Source organism: Hipposideros armiger, unplaced genomic scaffold, assembly GCF_001890085.2.
Source record: "Hipposideros armiger isolate ML-2016 unplaced genomic scaffold, ASM189008v1 scaffold_139, whole genome shotgun sequence".
NCBI classification, from domain to species: Eukaryota; Metazoa; Chordata; class Mammalia; order Chiroptera; family Hipposideridae; genus Hipposideros; species Hipposideros armiger.
Window position 1 is genome coordinate 2,961,743 of NW_017731489.1, and position 21,555 is coordinate 2,983,297.

Genomic DNA, 21,555 nt, shown 5'->3' on the forward strand with positions numbered 1-21,555 from the left:
GTAAAGGTCCATTTCTATAATCTAAGAGACTTTTGGATGCTCATACTCATACATTTATAAAATTGTATTTTAGCAAATCACATTTGTTGGCATTATGACATATTGCAAAATCAAAGTACAGAGAGATCTCAACTTTCAAAAGTGTTTATTTAGCATCTGTTGTACATGTATGTTCTGCCAGGTGCTGCAGAGATGTAAAAGCAGAAAACATGTCTGTGTTTAGAATCTAGTTAGGGAGTAAGACACAGCGTAAGCAGCAGCGTCAGAGCACGTACGATACGTAAATGAGCACAGATCAGTGTGGTTTAGATCCTACTTATTAATTAGGGAATATAAAGGAAAAGATCAGTGAGGGATCGAATTTAATTAGAAAAGATTCCTAGTCGTTAATCTTGAGACAGATCAAGTTAATTTTGAACTTGATCTGATAATGCCCTGGTAGTTTATAATTAGACAAATATGTTGGTACTAATTTAAGATTTGTCTGTTTTCCTATTGTCTAATAATAAAAAACTGGTATAATAGTTTAAAGATAAGAATTCTTTCATTTTTTTGAATATTTGGTGAGAGAGCAGTACATTTTCACTGAGAATCAGTTTTAGGGATGTACCGTAACAACTGCTTTGCAGTGCAATGCTGAATTAAATTCATTCTATAGGGGTGGAAAACCTCAAAATAATTTCATCATTGTATTGATTACTTCTGGTCACAACTGCCGTAAGCCAGTTCTGTAGGTAACGGATCATTTTTTTGGAGAGTATATCTGTGTTAAAATGTTCCTGTTATTTTATCACTCCTATGATTTAATATTCAGAAATTATTTAGAAGGAATTTTGTGATTTCTGCAATAGTAACATTTTATCGTGTTTAATGCTATTTGCAACACATGATTAATGAAGAGAAGTTATACTTTTAAGAAATGTTTAATATTTTTCTCACATTTTTAATAGGTTCGAATTGAACAAGTCATAGTTGCTGAACCTGGGGCAGTTTTATTATATAAAATTTCTAACCTCCTTAAATTTTACCATCATACAATCAGGTAAGTGGAATGGTTAAACGTGCTTGTTAAATCCTGTGTGATTCTTCATTCCAGTTAGAACTCAGTGTAAGACGTTTTGTTGTCATTGTTTGCATGACTAAGTGTAACTGGTAGACCCCCCCACATGAATAAAAGAACCATGTGAAATCATTGTATGCTTATTATATGTGCTGTTCTTTGAGTCCATCCCTTCCTTTTGCCTTTCTTCTCCAAACACAGCTATTCAAAATGCACACGTATGTACACACACAACTTTTATAACAGGAGTCTATAATGTAATAGTAACGCATTAGTTAAAGAGATCCTTGGCACCTAAAGCAGCTGTTATATTACATTGAGAATAGGGCATAGTAAATGAAATGTCCTATCCTGGATGTAAGTAACATCAATTCTTTAGCATTTAGTTTTCTGTTAGTGACAAAATAGAACCACAGCTTTATCTGGTCTAAATAAAAGCTACTTTATCTGGTTAGGAACCACTTGTCTTATTTAAAATACAATTTTTGACTCTAAAATTTGCATTCATTTTTACTTTGCATGTATCTGTTGACGGTAACACTTGAGCTTTATTATAAATGTCACCATAAGACGATGTAATATGTGTAGTTGTGTTAAAATAATGTCCTTTCAAGCTTTATTTTTTATGGTTTCCATATTAATCCATTAAAAATGACTTAAAAATTATTAATACTTAGTATTCAGCATGACGATATCAGGAACAGAAGGCCAATTGTTAAAATCCAACAGAATTATCATAACTAACAGACCCAGGACAGGCGCAGGGATCACTGGTTTGCAAAGCACAAGAGACCACGGCAGTGGTGTCATGTACCTCCTCGCAGCTGAGAATAAGCACCCAAACTTCACAGCGAAGAGATGGGTTCCATATCCTGTCGGTAGATTTTCAAACAAAACTAATAAGCCACAAAACTGATCAGAGACAGGACTTGGCTTAGCCCTCTAAAATTTTAAATATAAATTTATTACCACTTGCCACAACTCAAGAGCAGTAAATTAGTTCCAATTGTAATGGTATAGACTTCCTAAACTGAAGAGAATGATACGTACTTAGAAAACAACAGCTGAAAGCAGCTAACGCATAGCTAATGCTATATTACGCAGCAATGGAGGTGAAATGTTTAACTATCTCTTCAGTGATGCCATGATGGTGCTGCATGGAATTTGTTAGTTGAACATAATGACAACTCAGTTTCTAATGTGGAGAATGCTAAGAGTAAAATCATTTGGATTCTGAACATGATAGTAGGTTTTTTAAGCTCTGAGAATTATACTTTTTCTGTCTTTGAAGATGATAATTTCAAGGATGATAAAATTGGATCATTTGATACATTTTTGCATGTACTTTTTCACACATTTGCTCATTTAGTCAATTAAAAAGTTGACTATACATGTCACCCTTCTAGGTGCTAAGGAAACGGCAGTGAACAGGACAGAGCTTAAACTTACACTGTAATGACGGAGACAAACAAGTGTAAAGTCATTTTAGATGGTGTGATAAGGGCACTGAGGAAAAAGAAAGCAGGAGCAAGGCAGTAGGAAGTACAGACGGAGCCCCTACAGGTGCATGTGTGCTGCTGTCTTTGGAGGCCCCTTTGGTGGAGGTGATGTTTAAACAGAGACCTGAAGAATGTGAAGGCGTTGGGATTGAAAGGTCTTGGAGAAGAGTGTCCTGTGTAGGGTAGACTCTGGCCCTGAGGCTGCGAAAAGCTTGTGTTACAGAGGACCAGGAGGAAGGCCAGCGGCTGGGGCGGGGTGGATTAAAAACAGTAGGAGGTGAAGTCACAGGTAGGCAAGGCTGATCCTGTAGGCCTTCGTCATGGCGACAGAGGTCATGGTGCGCGTGTAGATTTTCCACTGAGTGGGCTGGGGAAGATGGGGGAGGGATTTGAGTGGCCTGAGCTGATGGATGATGAAGGTGGATGATGTAATGTATGGGGCAGAAGCGGGACAAGGAAGGCCTTTAGGAAGCAGTTCGTGGTTCTGAACAGAGATGACACGTGAGACCAGGGTGACAGTATTGGAGGTGGTGGAAAGTAGTTGGCTCTGGAGATGATATGTTTTACAGCCACTAGGACTTACATATGGACAATATGGGGTAAGGTGAGGAATCAAGGATGAACCCTTGGCTCTTGGTGTGAACAAGCGGTTGAACCGTATTGTCGTTTGCTGAGATGGGGAATGCTGGGGAGGTACAGGTTGATGGGAGGGGGTGTGTCATGAAGAATTCCACGTGGGCCATGTTAGAGTTGATGTACCTATGAACGTACAGGAGATGCTGGCTGAGCAGATCATACAGAGAAATCAAGGCTAGAACTATACATTTGGTGGTTTGCAGATCTAGTTGAGAGTTGAAGCCGTGAGGACTAGTAAGATCACTTAGGAGCTGAGTGTAGGAAGAACAGGGTAGGACTGAGTCCTCGGAAGCTCCGGTATTCTTCTCAACCAAGACAAGAAGACAGCCACAGATAAAACTGGAAATTGGCAAAAAAATAAAACAAAAGGAAAAAATAGGACCTATGCAAGTTCTCAGAAAAGTGTGCCTCCTGTAGGTTACAGCTGCTGGAGGACGAATTCCATCAAAACGCCACAGTAAACCCCAAAGAGGAGATGTGGGACCCGGCACACTGTGATCACTCTCCTTTCCTGGAGAACCTGTCTTTCTGTAGTTAGTTGCTGCCTGGTTCTGTCCTGGCTTCCTTTTCTATGCCCTTTTCACTGTTCCAGGTCCACACGTTAAGTGGACTGCACTTTCTCAGCGTGTGGTCAAGCACATCAAGCGATACCTCCCTCCCGTCCCTCTGGGTGGCCTCGTGCTTGTCCCAGCTAGACTGCTCGCCCTCTAGGCCTGCTGTGTGACGGTCACCCTGGGGCTCGTCCTCTTCACAAGCCTGCTCCTTCCCTTGTGACGGGGTCCTTCCTTTCTTGGTCGGCTCTGAATAGGATTTCTGTGCTTGTAATAATGTAAACGTTGAATATTTATGTACCTGAACCCTGTGATATAACTGTATTAGGAAGGCTGGGGAAGATGAAGATGAAATACTATATATAGTATTAGTTTTTGTTCTTATTAAATACCATATGTAGTATATCAGTTCCCAGTAAATTTGCTGTATTTTTTGCTTACTATCTACCGTTACTTATTAATACCATTATACTTATATTTAGCAATCTAAAAAAATTTCTAGGTATAGTAAGTAAGATGTTATTGTGTCTTTAGAAATTATGATTTCCTACTGGATTACAATGTATTTTTGCATCGACAAATGCCTTTCCCCCTAAAAACACTTTAAAATCACTTTCAGTACGTGAATTAGGAAATAAAATTAGGAATTGTTTTGTATACATGCTTGTCTTACATCCTGGCAAAAATGGGAAACCCCATTGGTTGGATGTAAGAAATATCCTTGTAATAGTGTATTGAGAATTACAGAATGTGCTAATAATTATTTCAATATATTATCAGATTTTTTGTAATTCGTGTAAATATACTGCTATTTAGGCAGCTGTATAATAATTGGGAAACTTTATAACTTACAGGTGTGTTATTGATATTGTATAACAGTTTTTTTAATTAAAAGAATAACTCAGTATTAATAAATTTTAAATGTTTTATCAATAGAGCTATTGATGAAATGGATTCCTTAAAATTAGATCTTGGATAAACAAGACATACATTTGTTTGTAATAGAGGAAAAATATAAATATGGGCTTGCATATTATGAGTGTTCTAACATATGTTTTTCTAAAAGATTGTGAAGTGTTAAAAACAATTTTTTTTCCAGTTGTTCATTACCTAACTCAAAAGGAAAAAAAAAACCCCGTCATTTTTATATGAAACTGGAGTAATTGTTTTTAATTCACAGGTTATATTCTACATGAAAATTTTTATTTAAAGCTTAATCTTTCTAAAGAATTGTACTCAGTTAAAGAATTGAATTATTTTAGCCTGTTCTGCAACCTGAAATATTCTTTTTTTTAGTGGCATTGTTGGAAATAGTGCAACTACGTTGCTGACTACCATTGAAGAAATGCATCTGCTAAGCAAAAAAATATTCTTCAGTAGCCTGAGTCTTCATGCAAGTAAATTAATGGACAAGGTATGTTTGAAAAATGCAACTCTTAAACTGTGTGAATGTGTATCTTTCATGTTTACAAATGGTGTGCTGTTTTTCCGCTGGTGGCGATTTTTCCCGCTCTATACAGTGTTCTTTTGGGTTCTTCCTATAAACAGCAAAATTCATTTGGTGCTTACTGGATCTAGGGCTGTGTTCTTGGAACAGTGTAACAGTGGATCAAACCCTAGTTTCACTTTCATTTTTCTATGACCAAAAATTTGTAACTGAATCAGATTTACTATGTTTGGGTCAGGGCTAAAATGACATACAGATTAGAAAACTGGAACTCTTACTAAATGCTTTTGTAAACAGTTGACTTATATTTCTACTCTCTGATGGTCCAGCTTGTCTTATGAAATTTATGCACCTATGAGTTGAATACTACAAATATGAAAAAAAATAAGATAACAAATCCCTGCCCCTCCCCCACATAAAACCAAATAAATAAGAAGCAACAACAAAAACCTAAAGGAGTCCTGTGAGAGCTAATATTTTAAATTAAGCAGTGAATTGTGGCAGGACTGAAAGGAATGGGTTTCCAATGATCACATCCTTCTTTATTTTTGTTTGATTATTAAGGATTCAAGTTTTTAAAGGATGCATCATGATCACCATGCTAACTTTTTAAAATCATACCATTGTATCTAACAGCCTCGCTATATTAGGCACAGGTTTTGTAATCTATTGAGAACAGTCAGTAGCTGTCCCATCTGGAGTACTTGGTCAGTTCTTACATTCCTAAACTCAGATGCCTTCACAGGAGTTTCCTTTCTGACCCCCGGTGAAGGGCAGGGCAGGGCAGGGCAGTGTTATACTATTTCTGTGACATGTGTCGCCCATGGACCAGTCTCCAGAAAATCGCCGGGGTCCTTGTTGAAAAATGGATTCCTAGACCACAAACCTGTGCATATCCAGAACTTTGAGATTTGGACCTGAGGGTGGGTGATGATTCTCAGTAATATTATAGCTGGGGAAGTGCTGGTCTCTGGATGCTTTTTTCTTATGACTTGGGCTGAAAAACAAAACAGTAGGCCATTTCAAATCCATAGGAAAATATAATTCTACAATTCAGAGACCACTAAGTTTCCTTACAATGTTTTGAATTTTAGAAGTACAAATTCTTCTAATTGTAATGTATTAATTCTGAGATAACCTAACAAAAAACTCTTGTGTCACTTTCTGTGCTGATTAATATAAAATAAGCTATTGTTAAATTATTGATTTTCCTAATGTGTCTGCCAATGCTTTGCATCTTTTGTATGTATTATTTTATGGTGACCTGGCATTTATGTATACGTTAAAATTTAGTGGCAAAATAATAAACAGTGTCTGATAAACCATACTCTATTTTAGGTTGAACTACCCCCACCTGATCTCGGACCGAGCTCTGCATTGAATCAGACACTCATGTTGTTGCGTGAAGTTTTGGCGTCTCACGATTCTTCGGTCGTGCCGTTAGATGCCCGTCAGGCTGATTTTGTGCAGGTTTGTTGGAAGTTTATTTTTAACGGTTGCTTATTGCTCTTCTGTTGTCCATCCTGTTGACATTCTGACATTTTATGACCCATGTGTTCTGACAATCCCTCTCTTTGACTTTTCCTTCAAGTATTAAACTACGTCTCTTTAAAAAGTATTTAATCAGTGATGCTCATTTTAAGAACTGTTAGGATTACTATACCACTTAAGTTTTTTCTTATGTGCTTCTGTAAGTTAATCCCCTTCTGATTAGTTCGGCATTCATTCTGAAGTGCCCTTAGCCCAGTCCTATATCACTGACTGGGAAATACAGACTACATTTAACTTTATTTTTCTTTTATAGGTTTTATCATGTATCCTGGATCCTCTCCTCCAGATGTGTACTGTATCAGCCAGCAATTTAGGCACAGCTGACATGGCCACTTTCATGGTCAATTCACTATATATGATGAAGACAACATTAGCTCTGTTTGAATTTACTGACAAACGTCTGGAAATGCTACAGTTTCAGGTTAATTTTGCCATAAAATGACTGCTCACTGTGATGGAACCTTTTTCTATATAAGATCTCAGTTACTGGCCTTAAGACCTAATTCCTATAAATCCCTTGTTATAGTCAGAAGGAAGGTCACACACATGTACACACACACATTCAGTGTTTCAGTTTTGTTTTGGAGAAGTCAGAATATATAATGAATAAGATATCGTATTCAAACTGTAGTATGTGATGGGAGGATGAAGCTGTTCTGATTAATCTGAATAATTCTTCTGTACGCAGATTTTGGTTTCTGAACTGTGGATAATATGCTGTATTTTTCAAGCTGTGTAACTGGTATAGAAGGTGTTACAGAGGACAGATATACTTTTATCTGTGTGTAAACCAGTGTCAGGCAAAACATTACCACCTGTTAAACCAATCACTCTGGTCCTTAAACCAAGTGATATCACTTAAGAGTTTGTATAATGGCTAAAACAAAGCCTTTTATAAAATTTACCAGATGCGTGGGTTCTGATTTTGACATAGTTATTTTTGATAGACATCATTAAAAAAATCCAAAAAACAAAACACAAAAATCCCTGGATGTTCTGTGTTACCACAAGTATATAAATAATATGGCAGAGACTGTAGTAAAAATTTACTTGTAAAGATTTGGGGATTTCTGAGAAATGAGTTTGTGATATTTTCTAATTCCTTTTTTTTAAAAGAAATATAATGAGCTATGATTAAGTCTCCTTTCTTGCATAACTTTGTTTTATGTAGAATAAATTTATTTTCTTACTGTATTTATCACTAATTCAACTACAGATTCTGCCATTTGTCTAAACCTTTTCTAAATCTAAGATGTCAGATATATCAGGTGTTTGTCAATCTGTTTTATCACCAATTACCTGCATTTCTTAAATATCCCATAGACACTTCCTGTGTTTCAAGAGGGCAGGCCCCCCCGTAAGTGCGTCACGCTTGCCGCTGGGCTGTGGGCCAGCGCTCGCCGCGTGGACCAGCCAATCAGCAGTGTGAGCGAGGGTGTACGGGGTGTGGTGCCGGCAGGCCCCAAAGCACCAGTTCACCTCGCGTGTGAGAGGTCCTTGGTTTTCACTCCTTATGCATCGTATTCATTTTCTTCCACTCTCACTTAGGTTCTTCTAGTGTTTCAAGGAAGAAGTCCAGGCTAGTTTGATTCTCTTTGGTTTGTGGTCGCCTAGTCTGTCCACCTGGAGGCTTGTAAGGATTTTCCTGTGCGTTCAGATAGCTCCTCGGGATATTTTTTGGGGTGTCTCTTTTTCCATTGTTTCCATCTTGGACTTTTCAGAGCCATTTCAGCCGGAAGATTCATTCAACTCTCTTTTGCTCAGTAAGGCTTTCTGTTCTCGTTAATTACTGCTTCTCCGTCTGTTACTTTTCATGTTCTGAGGCTCCTGGCCTTAGTTGGCTTTGTCTCCTGAATCTATCTTCTAATTTCTTTGTAAATCTCTTCACTTTAATCTGTCTCTCTGATATTTATTCTGTATTACTTTGCTTTCATTTTTCTTTCAGGTGCTAATTTGGTTCTTATTAGTGACTCTTTCATTAAATGTTTATATTTGTACATGTTGATTGTCTTTGATTTCTAGTAAGTCTAGTAAGTAAGGACCCTAATTGTACTGTCCTGGGCATTCACTTACAAAAAATAAAGTACCCTGTGTCTTTCAATGGTGTTACCTCAGGAACAGGTAACACTCTTAGAACCTACTGACCTCTTTTAAAATCAGGTATAAATTGTTTAGGAGGGGCTCAGCTATGGGCATTACTTGAACAGGGCAAGCATTCAGATGGTAGCAGCACAGCCTGTGGTGTTCTGTGCCATTGACAAACAGGCCAAACGGAGGGGACTTTGTGGTGAGGAACAGAAGCAGGCCTCCAGACTCCCAGACCGGTGCTGGTAAAAGACGGGAGCAGCGGACTTCCTCCTACTTGGAGACGCCTCCGCCCAGCAGGGTAGCTCCCTTCTGTGGATGTGGCCCCATCAGTATTAGGCGGCCTCCCCGAAGAGCATAGCGGGCGGACGCATACAACGCATTTCTGCTAGTCGGGCCCCCAGTTCCTGAACCTGAATCTGGCCAGCCTTCTCCTGGCTCCTCAACTCTGCCCTGGTTGTCGCAGACCTGCCTTCTCCTCAGGAGAACTCACGCCGCAGCCCCAGCAGCGTTGACGTCAGGCCCTTCCAGGGGGCACGGTCCACTGGCTGAGCCAGCTCAGCAAGCTGGGAGCGTGAGGGAGTGAGGAAGTCAGGATGTCGGGCCATCTTCCCGGAAGTCATCCTAAGTAGTTTATTTTACACTGCTGCTGTTATTAGTGGTTTCGGTTGTTTCTTTGCTTGCGGTTTGCTTGTCACCAGCGTTTCAAAGAGCTGAGAAGCAACTCACATTCTTGACTAGTCCTGGAATCCTCTTTCGTTACCACCTTTGAAAGAAAGACTTTTCCCCCTTTGGTGGAAGGACTTCTCTGTAGGGGAAGGAAAGGTCTTCATTATTGAGGCGGTGTGCGCCTTGGAGTCTGGCCTCATGGCCTCTGTGAGGAGACCCTGTGATGGGGAGCTAAGATTTAAGACAGTCTTCTTCTCTCGTCAGCCTTATTCCTCTCTTAAAATGTTTTCTCTCTGTTGTGTTTTATTTTAGATCGAAGCGCACTTGGACACACTTATAAATGAGCAAGCTTCTTATGTTTTAACTAGAGCGGGCTTGAGTTATATCTATAACACCGTACAGCAACATAAACCTGAACAGGTAAGCACGGGGCTGTTCCCAATTAGAGGCATACACCAGTTTAGAGTGTGGCTGCAGCTAGGCTCTGCTTTGAATCTTCGCTCTGCCACCTAATAGCTGTTTTTCACTGGGAAAGGGACCTATCTGTCTGTGTCCTCGTCTGTAGATATGTGTATCAGAGGGTTGTTCTAACAGTGAGTGAAATGATGCTTATATAGTTCTTAGATGATTACCTGGGATATAGTAGAGTGCCGCAAAATATGAAGTGTCCTTGTTACCACAGACAGTTTGGGTTAAAAGTAATGAAAATAGATAAAACTTTGAGTCCTATATCACCGTCAGTTGATTGAATGCATAGATTACTGTATAAATAGCTGTCATACCCATTTTAATTTAGCAGATCATGGTCTTTCATTTTGGAAAGATAAATGCTTCTGGAGCCAGCGTATGATCTTGATAAATTCTAGAACTCCAGTAGAAATAGATAAGGGAGTGGTGGGAACCCTAGAAAACCATACATCTTTCTTCAAAAAGCAAAAAACTCTTTTGAATGATATTAACATGAATATTTATAGCCCAGGAACTCTTAAATGAAGCTTTCAAAAAGCACAAGTTCCACAGTTGTTGTTTTGATAAAGTAGTAACACATTTTTACCAACAGGAACAGTTCTGTCTTTTTACACGATCTAAAAATCTCAAAGTTTAACCCGTAACGCCTCCATGTCTCACTGCCATTTTCTAAGTGCTTCATTGCCTTTTTTTCTTGCTTATCAGTAAACCTGAAATACGCTGGTTTTAAATTGTTGATGGGTGCTTCCCACCCACTCCAATATTACCGAGTGCCGTCATGCTCGTAAACAAAAGCGAGCAGCTCGAAGTGAGGCTAAAGAGGTGGCACTTGAGTTCTTTGGAGATGAGCTCCACTTCCAAATGGGGGCAGTCCACTAACGGACCGTGTTTCATAGAAGAACTGAAACGCATGGCACGTTTCTAACCTCTCGGTCTTGCCTTTTTCTCTTTGTTTTTTTAGGGTTCTTTAGCTAATTTGCCCAACCTAGATTCTGTGGCACTGAAGGCTGCGATGGTAAGTGCATAGCAAAGCATTTCAATATAGATTTCCTATGTGTGGAGCGTTATTCTTAATTTTTCCTGAATTGATCGTTTTGTACTGGGTGACGTTTTTATCGCTTGACATGCTGTATTCACATTGGGTCCAGTAATAATGATCGCATATATGTTACTGTAAGTCAGGCAGTCCGACCGAGACATAACACTAGTACTGTTCCACCGTGCCCTGGTAGTCTCATTCCTGCGTAGGCTGTCTTCATTTTCAGTGTTACTGCTAACTTCACGGAGAAACAGGAATGAGAGACACGACAAAGTGAGGCTATAGCTCATTCCAGACTTCCTACCGACTGTCCGTGAGCCCTGGCTTACCATTCTTGATTTCCTCCTGAGATGATACCTGAAATTGGATTTGAGTCTTAAAATAGTACATTATTCTTGAGTGTTAGACTCACCCGAAGCTGCACATGGTCGCTCGTTTCAAGTGCAGACCTTGCTTGCACACCCCTTTCTGCATGCCACCCTGTTTATAGCTTCTTTCCATGTTTTAGTATGTACTTCACGTGTGTGTGTTCATCAGATGGATGCCACGCCTTTAGCCGTCATAGGAACAGTCCCCTTAGGAAGGTTTATGATAATAACAGTAGTAGTAATAACACCAACAATGAATAATAACGCCATTCGCATTTGTTGAGCGCGCTAAGCGGTTCTCGGGTTAACTCTTTAATTCTTCTAAAACCCTGTTCAACCCAGTCCTTTCTCCTAACTGCTGTCCTCTCTCCTGGTGTTTCAATTCTCACCACCACAATGGTTTGACTGTAATAAATAGTTCTCTTAGGGCTTTCCTCTCTATCACCTTCCAGAGCTAAACTGAACTGAACATAAAAGGGAGAAGCCCAAGATCCCTAACAAATGCAAAGAATGCACAGCTGGCAGTATTACGATCAGACAAGGTAGATTGTAAAAACATTAAACAGGATAAATAAGGAGCATTGTGTCATGATCAAAGACAATATGTACAGAAGTAACAGTCATAACTTCTATATGTCAGACATCACAGCAAACTCTTAGAATGCAAAGATTTGATTCTAAAAAGTTCAAATAAAAATAAGTGAAAATGAATAAATTTTAGATTTATTGAGACAAATTTTTTAGAAAGTCAAATACACATTCACCATTTTACCCAGTAATTACACTTCAAGATATTTACCTCCCGAATGAGGACATTATGTCCATACAAAGATCAGTAACCTTAGTGCCCAATAAATGTGTTTCCTCCCTCTCTTTCTCCTTCCACCTGACACATATCCAGTCCATCATATAAACCCACAAAAGATATTTGAAACCCTTGCAAATTCTTACTTGCCTTAAACTTTAAAAACAATTAACTTGACTATCTTATTTCTCTCTAAAGAAAATCTTGACTGAGTTTTGTATGTGATCATTTTATCTATAACTGTCTGTTGCCTCTCAGATGATTCCGAGGCGCTTCAACTCAGCAAAACTGATCTCTATAGCTCTCCCTACCCCTGCCCCAGCCCCCACCCCAGGTCCTTCCCTGTGGTCTTCACGCACAGTGATAAGCACATCTGTCCATTTATTATTTCAGCAGTTACTGACCACTTAGCTGCTGTTCTCTAGGCATCGTACTAAGAGTTGAGATGAAAGTAGGCGTGCCCTAGTAAGGGATGCCACTATTATTAATACACAACTAAATGAATGTCTAAAAACGACAGTTGTGAATTGTGATAATGCGTGAATTTAATTACACAGATCCAGAATCTGGGAGTCACTCCCTTCATCCTGTCACTAACCAGATTTCAATGATTTTACTCTCATTCTCTCAGATATCTCCTCTTCTCTGCCTATATTGCCCTTGTTATCTGTTTTGCTGCAGTAGCTACCTATTTGGTTTCCTCGCAGTTACCAGGACAATCTTCCATTCCATTCTTCTTGCTGCTGCCAGATTGAGCTTCTTAAAATTTAAGTCAGATTATTCCCCTACCTCGTGGCCCCCTAGTGCTTTTACAGTAAGAACTAAAATCCTTTTAGAAAGCATATAAGTTATACATTAACTATTAGCCATTCTCCTTCTCACCTCAAGCCTTCACCATGCTGTCTCCACTCCCTGAACCCCCACTGCACACGCATCACTTACTGTCTGCTTATCCTTCTATCGCACTCCAAATGTCCTTTCTGCAGAGATGCTTTTGCCAACACACAGACTCGGCCCATCCTCCCGATTTATGCTTGATAGTCCCTTGGTTTTTTTCTTCGTAGCACCTAACGCAGTTTGTAAATATGTGTTTCTTTACATTATTATTTGTTTACTACCTCTCTCACTAGGCCATAAGCTCTGTGGTGCTGGGAGCGGCTCACCATTGTATTTACGTTACCTGATGTTACCAATATCAGCATCTTTCTAATAGCAGGGGCTTGACAAATACTAGCTGAATGAATAGATGCATGAATAATTAACAAAAATACAGTGGGTTTAAGAAAGTAAGGTAGACTTGAAATCTGATGACTTCTTGTTAATATTGGGTTGTCGGAAAAGGCATGACGTATTTTTTCTATGTTTTTCGTTGCAAAAATGCGTCATGACTTTTCCGGCAGCCCAATATTATTACTCAGAAGCTTGTTGAAGGAGATGAGATGAATAACTTAGATTTGGAATTTTAAAAGTAATTATTGCTGAGATTGACTACTTTAAAAAGTTGACACTTGCAGGGAGTGTAGTTAGAGTGTTTAAGAAATAACTCATTTTTCTCACAAAGAACTTGTTATTTGGAACATGGGCTCTCTTGCCTGAGATGCAGCCCCTAAGAGAGATGGTTAAATTTGAGATGTCTATTAGCAAATAACCGCACTTTTTTACATTTCTCTGATTCATTTAGGTTCAGTTTGATCGTTACCTGTCAGCCCCAGACAACCTGCTGATGCCACAGCTGAACCTCCTCCTAAGTGCCACAGTGAAGTAAGTGCATTTTAGTCCCAATTAGTTCGTAAAGAGTCAAGTGTTTTTAAAGACCAAGTACATTTCTTTGAAAAAAATTCATTTTCAAAAATAGCAGATTTCCCATTGAAGATCTATAGTTACCACCCTTTTTTCCTGCCTCTGCACCTCTAAGAGACCTGATCTTACCCTGTTCGTATTTATTCCTTGCTTGTACATAGCCCCCAAATCTCTGTTTAGTGAGTGATTCTTCTAATTAACATGAATATAATTGGAGCCGTATAGCTGTAATACCAAATCCCCTACATGAACAAGCATGTCGGAATGACACGGAGTATGTCACAGAACAGCAGTGACATCCTCGCTGCACAGTGCCGATGAGCCACGTGAAAGACGGGTTTGGACCTGGGCAGTTCCTGGAGATGTATTATAAAGTAGGTCAGCATCTCATATTTATCAGGAAGGTGGTTAGAACAGAGAGCTATACACATGAAAACAGTAGAATATTATAGTTTGAGGAAACAGAGCATATTATCTGAGTCTCTTGATTTAAGAAAAATATCGACAAAATTGTCTACAAGTAGGAAGTTAGTTAACAGCTATACATTTTTTTCCCTTTCTATTCAGTCATCTGTGTATTAAGTGCTTTCTCTGTAATAGTTACTTGGGATCGAGATTTAAAAGGCATTTGCACTGTCTTCATGGAGATTATAATCTGATGGGTCAATTAGACACATGAACAAATATTTACATTAGAAAGTGCAGAAGGAACGAACTGTCAGACTTGAAGACAATACTTCAGATGTCTGAAAGGGTGTGCTGGCGCAGAGGTGGCCCAGTAGCTTTCTGTCATTGCATAGGGAAGGCCTACAGCTATAAACAGGGTAAGCGGGTAGATTTTGGCTTAACATGCAGGAGAATTGGATATTGGTTAGAAGTGGCTGAAAATGGGTGGACCATTTTCCTCTCAGACATAGAGTTAAGGAATTCGCATATTAGGTGTGGTTAGAGTAAATGATTTTCATATTGTTTTATTATCCTAAAAGATTTCATACTATCTACACAACCGGGATTCTAAAGACCTGAGAGATTATAAAAGGAACTCCACTTTGCTATGTCTCAAGTTATTTGTTTCTTAAATCATTTCATTTTTAACCAAATACATTTAATTGTTTTAGATTTAACCACATTTTAATGTGTAGTGTTTGAATGTTGAGTTGTTTGGAGCATCAGTAAATATAAAACATGTCATTACCCTTCTCATAATATAATAGCTGAGGGGAAATTTTAATGCGTTTTAAGGAATGGCATGTAGCCAGATGCCACAAGGAAGAGATGGACAAATTTGGCTGCATAACACTTCGAAGTTTTTTGCAGAACAAGACAATTTAAACTAAGTTAAAATATAGACAATAATGTGGGAAGATATTTGCAGATTATGTAACAATTATCCTTAATATATTATCCTTAATATAGAATGAGATCTCACAGATCAGCACAAAACAGTAGAAAACCAGGCACCATATGATTCAACAATTCACAAAAGAAAAGCAAATGGTGAATAAAGATTTGAGAAGATAATAATTATCAAAAAATGCCAATTAAAACAGCAATGAGAATTTCTCCCTTTCAGATTTCTGACAAACATTTATCGTATGCTGATGGACAGGAGCTGGGAAAATGGGAATTTTCATACTATGTTGTTGAGAGTACAAAGTAGTACAATTTTTTAGGCTGCAGTTTGGCAATATATGAGAAGATCAGAATTTAAAAGTACATGTCCTTAGGCTCAGTGACACCCATTTTCTTTTTTCTTTTTTTTTTTTTTAAGTTTATTGTTCAGTTACAGTTGACACAATATTATATTAGTTTCAGTGCTCAACGTGGTGGTTAGACATTTATATATCTTATGAGGTGATCACCTCAGCAAGTCTAGTACCCACCTGGCACCATGCGAAGTTATTACCATATTATTGTCTATATATTCTATACTGTACTTTACATCCCCATGACAATTTTTGTAACTGCCAATTTGTCCTTAATCCCTTCACCTTTTTCACACATCCCTCAACCCCCCTCCCTGGCGACCATTAATTTGCTCTCTGTAGCTATGAGTTTGATTGTTTTGTTTATTCACTTATTTTGTTCTTTAGATTCCACATGTAAATGCGATCACGTGTTATTTGTCTTTCTCTGTCTGACTTATTTCATTGAGCGTAATACCCTCCATGTTGTTGCAAATGATAAGATTTCATTCGTTTTTATGCCTAAGTAATATCCCATTGTGTGTGTGTATCACATCATCTCCTTTATCCATTCATCTATCAGTGGACACTTACGTTGCTTCCATATCTTGGAGATTGTAAATACTGCCTCAGTGAGCAAAGAGGTGCGTGTGTCTTTTCGAATTAGCATTTTGTTTTTTTTTTGCATAAATACCCAGGAGTGGAATTGCTGCGTAATAAGGTAATTCTATTTTTAATTTCTTTGAGGAACCTCATACAATTTTTTATAGTGGCTGCACCAATTACAGTCCTGCCAACAGTGCACCAGGGTTCCCTTTTCTCCACATCCTCACCAACCCTTGTTGTTTGTTGATTTATTTATGATGGTCATTCTGACAGGTGTGAGGTGGTATCTCATTGTGGTTTATTTGCATTTCCTTGATGATTAGTGATATGGAGTATCTTTTCATATGTCTATTGGCCATCTGTATGTCCTCATGGAGAAATGTCTGTTCAGGTCCTCTGCCCATTTTTTAATTGGGTTGCTTGTTTTTTTGGTGTTAGGTTATATGAGTTCCTTATATATTTTGGGTATTAACCCTTATATGATGTATCATTGGCAAATATGTTTTCCCATTCAGTAGGTTGTCTTTTTTGTTGATAGTTTCCTTCACTGTGCAAAAACTCTTTAGTTTGATGTAGTCCTATTTATTTTTTATTTTGTTTCCCTTGCCTGAGGAGACACATTTAAAAATATATTACTAAGAGCAATGTCAAAGAGTTTACTGCCTATGTTGTCTTCTAGGAATTTAATGGTTTGGGGTCTTACATTTACGTTTTTAATTTATTTTGAGTTTATTCTTGTATGTGGTGTAAGAAATTGATCCAGTTCCATTCTGTCCAATTTTCCCAGCACTATTTTTTGAAAAGACTTTCTTTATCCCAATGTATATTCTTGCCTCATTTGTCATACATTAATTGATCATACAATATTGGTGTGGATTTATTTCTGGGTTCTCTGTTCTGTTCTATTGATCTATGTGTCTGTTTTTATGCCAGCACTGTGCTGCTTTGATTATGATAGCCTTGTACTATAGCTTGATAACAGGTAGTATGATACCTTCAACTTTGCTCCTCTTTCTCAAGATGGCTTTGGCTTTAGGGTCTTTTGTGGTTCCATATTAATTTTAGGATTATTTGTTCTAGTTATGGGGAAAATTCCATTGGTATTTTGATTGCATTGAATCTATAGTTTGGGTAGTATGGACATTTTAACAATGTTTGTTCTTTTTTTCTATGAGCACAGTATGTCCTTCAATTTATTTGTATCTTCTTCAGTTTTTTTCTTAGTTATCTTATAGTTTTCCAAGTACAGGTCTTTTACCTTCTTGGTTAAATTTATTCGTAGGTATTTTTTTTTTTATGCAATTGTAAATGGGATTATTATTTTTTATTTCTCCTTCTGATAATTTGTTGTTTGTGTAAAGAAAGGCAGCCAATTTCTGAATATTAATTTTGTATTCTGTTACTTTAATGAATTCATTAATCAGTTCTAATAATTTTTTGGTGGAATCTTTGGGGTTCTCTCTGTATAATATCATGTCATCCACAAATAATGACAGTTTTACTTTTTCCTTTCCAATTTGGACACCTTTTATTTCTTTTTCTTCTCTGATTTCTGTGGCAAGGACTTCCAATACTATGTTGAATAAAAGTGGTGAAAGTGGACATCCTTGTCTTGTTCCCGATGTTAAAGAAAATGCTTTTAGCCTTTCCCCATTGAGTATGATGTTAGCTGTGGGTTCTTCATATATGGCCTTTCTTATGTTGAGGTGTTGTTCCCTCTATTTCCACTTTGCTGAGAGTTTTTATCATAAATGGATGCTGGATATTGTCAGATGCTTTCTCTGTATCCATATGAGCATATGATTTTTACCCTTCATTTTAGTTATGTGGTGTATTTCCTTAATTAATTTGTGGATATTGAACCAACCTTGCATCCCAGGAATAAATCCCACTTGATCATGGTGCATGATCTTGTTAATGTATTGCTGAAAATTTACTGGATGGGCTCACCCACCCATTGGACACGCTAAGAGGGAAGATCAGTCAACTTGCAGGGAGTATGGAAACCGTCCAAACTGAAGCACAGGTAGAAAGAAATTAGTCTGGAATAAAGATGAAGTCAGTTAGTGAATTGCAAGATAATATTAGGAAATCTAATGTAGGTGTATAACTGGAGTAGCATAGTGAGATTAAGGCTGAAAAAATTTGAAGTAAAATATTTTTTTCCAAATGTGATGGAAAACATGAACTCACAGACCTAAGAAGGTAAATAAACTCCAACAGAAAAAGCCATATCAAGCAAAACGCCATATCAAGGCACACCATAATCAGATTATTAAAAACCAATGATAAAGAGATAAAATATTAAAAGCAGCCAGAGGAAAGAAACCAAAAATTATTTGTGGGGAACAATGATAAGTATACTATATACTACTGACTTCTTATTAGAAACAGTGCAAACCAGAAGATAGTAGTAGACCGTCTTTAAAAAGCTGAATGATAAAACAGTGTCAGCTTTTATTATGTATTCATCAAACGTATCTTTCAAACCGAAAGCAAAATAAACACATTTTGAGATGAACAAAAGTGGAAAGGCTTTATCACCGATGTACTGCACTGCAAGAAATGACAAAGGAAGTTCTTCAGGCTGAAGGAAAATGATGCCAGCAGAAAACTCAGATCCATACAGAGGGCAGACAAGCACAGGAAATACTAAATATGAAAGATAATTGACGGTTTAAAACAGAAATACTAATGGTGAATTGTGGAATTTTTAACAGAGAAATAAAGTTTATGAGAACAAAATACAAAAGATGAAGTAAGAGGGGGCCGGCCGAGTGGCTCAGTTGGTTAAGAGTCAGCTTAAGAGCGCAGGCTCTGAGCAGCAGGGCCGCCAGTTCGATTCCCACATGAGCAAGTGATACTGTGCCCGAGCTCAGCTGCTGTTGAGCTGCCAACCGGTGACAGGATGGCTCAGCTGGTGAGAGCACATGCTCCTAACAACAAGACTGTTGGATGGTGGGCTACGCCCGCCCGCAACTAAGACTGAACTCGGCACCTGGAGCTGAGCTGCCGCCCGGATGGCTCAGTAGATAGAGCGTGCACTCTTAACAACAAGGCTGCTGGTTCAACTCCTGCATAGGATGGTGGCTACACCCACCCGCAACTAAGACTGAACTCAGCATCTTGAGCTTAGAGGCCACGAGCTGCCTACGGGCAGTCATATGGTGACTGGTGCCCTCCGCAACTAAGATTGAAGAACAACAACTTGGCTGGTCCCCTCCACAGCTCCCCAAAACTGTTCCCCTCTCCCAACACCCCAATTTAAAAAAAAAAAAAGATGGAGTAAGAGGGAGGGAGAAATATACTGTTGTGATGGTGTAAGTTTATTAAATTATCCATGAAATATATAATATTCTTTTAGGTAGATTATAAACTTTACAGCAAGCGCCAGAAGAAACAAACAAAAATTGTCTAAAATGCCTATAGACAAGATAAAGTAGAATGTTAAAAAACGATTATATCAAAAGGCAAAAAATGAGGGAAGAGAACAGATGAGAAAATGTAAAACAGGGTGATAGACTTAAATTCAGCCATGTAAGTAATTATATACACTCCAATTAAAATGCAAAGCTAGTTAGAATGGTTGAAAAAGCATAGCCCAGCTGTGCTATCTATAAAAAACAGTCCCTGCCCTCCTGCCACCTTCATACAATGGGGAGGATTTAATAAATAGTAAATATAAAATGTCTTATCTCAAAACCAAGATAAGTAACTTGTGTAGCAGCACAATGATTTTTTAATAGTATCTGTGATAATTATGAAAATGAGATGCACGGGTCCAATTTTGAAGGTTTCTTACAGTTCTTAGTATTTTCAGATTGTGTTTTCACGTTTTGTCTGTTTGTCAATAGAGAGCAGATCATAAAGCAGTCTACGGAGCTAGTCTGCAGGGCGTACAGTGAAGTGTATGCTGCCGTGATGAATCCAGCCAATGGGTACAAAGATCCAGAGAGCATCCTCCACCGATTGCCTCAGCAAGTGCAGACGCTTCTTTCCTGAGGATGCTATTGCCTGTGGCACCAAACATCGCATCTCCCAAACGCTGAAGGTTTTCTTCGGTTTTAGTCTGTGAATCTTGACTTTGAAATGTGATGGTTACAGTTGTCATTGCCTCATAAGATTGTAAGTCCCAGCAATTGTTCTGCTTTGGCCCCGGTAACGTGGAAGTGGCGTGTGTTGACCTGAGTTAGCGTTGCGCTGTTCCCTGTGTGGAGATGCTCTGTTCTCTGCTAGCCGACCCTCCAGTTCGCATTCCCCCGCTATTCTGGAGTATTAGTGTGTGCAGGGGGGAAAAGTAGTACAAGGCGTTTGAGGGATTTTCTACAAGGTTAGTTCTAAATTAACTAGACATAAAAAGTTTAAGATTTAGTATGAGGATATGCCCTAATAAATGTCTCTTTATCTAAAGATTCGATTTTTTTCCTGTTATTAGTGTGACTAGGTGTACTTAAACTGAGGAGCAGAAATATACACTCAGCAAAAAGGGGAAAAGAGAGAAGTAACTTAAACAGGGTGGATTCCACTCTGTGTGCCCTGGACTGAATTCAAGGGGAAGTTTAGCACTTCCGATGGGTTTCAGGTGTGTAGGCATCCTGTCCTGCTTATGAATCTAGTGGTTCAAGATGGATATTTGTTATACAAGGAGGACTCTAATGCAACCAAGTACAAATTTTATCTGATGTTCAAATCAAAGAAATAATGATCTACCCTAACACTGGAAGGAAAAGGCCCAAGTAGCAATTGCCAATTGACACTAATTGTTGTTTGTCTCCATGGTGGCCCCTTAAAGAATGATTTGAGTTCTGACTTTAGAACTTTACCTGTAATAATATTCAAAATCACTGTTTTGTTTTTTGTTTTTTTTTAATAAATCTCAGTGTGTTTCATGTGACTTTCTTTGTTGGTCAGATTTTGAGGACAATTCTTATTAACAAAATGTCTAATTTCCGATAAAGCCAAAGAGGTAAGTCCCTAAATTATAAAGGAGAAAACTGAGGCATAAGGAAAAAATTGACTGGGTTCAGATATTTTGAAAAGTAGTAAGATGAAATTAATATTTATGTAATAAATTAATATTTACAGAACATGACCTATTCATCTATCTGAGATTTATAGTTATCTATTAATGTGATTCTTTTGGTACAAGAAGATTATATATTATCTCTTTTGGTATAAATCTGTATTTTTAGTCTTTTTCCTCCAATGAGTTTATGTGATATATAAAAGATAGAAAATAAAGTGTGATATAAATTAAGAGCTTACATTTTATTAATATATAACTTA

The 21,555-nt window shown here is 38.2% G+C and overlaps 1 protein-coding gene across 1 annotated transcript in view; it reads left to right on the forward strand.

Moving 5' to 3' along the window:
* COG6 (component of oligomeric golgi complex 6) overlaps positions 1–21,168 on the forward strand; it is a 46,223-nt gene extending 25,055 nt beyond the window's left edge. The window contains exons 12-19 of the mRNA XM_019650319.1: positions 951–1,042; positions 5,043–5,160; positions 6,532–6,663; positions 6,998–7,165; positions 9,811–9,918; positions 10,928–10,981; positions 13,860–13,939; positions 20,124–21,168. Coding sequence (XP_019505864.1) covers positions 951–1,042; positions 5,043–5,160; positions 6,532–6,663; positions 6,998–7,165; positions 9,811–9,918; positions 10,928–10,981; positions 13,860–13,939; positions 20,124–20,271 — 900 coding nt within the window. The 3' untranslated portion in view covers positions 20,272–21,168. The remainder of the gene's footprint in view (positions 1–950; positions 1,043–5,042; positions 5,161–6,531; positions 6,664–6,997; positions 7,166–9,810; positions 9,919–10,927; positions 10,982–13,859; positions 13,940–20,123) is intronic.
* The last annotated feature ends 387 nt before the right edge of the window (positions 21,169–21,555 follow it).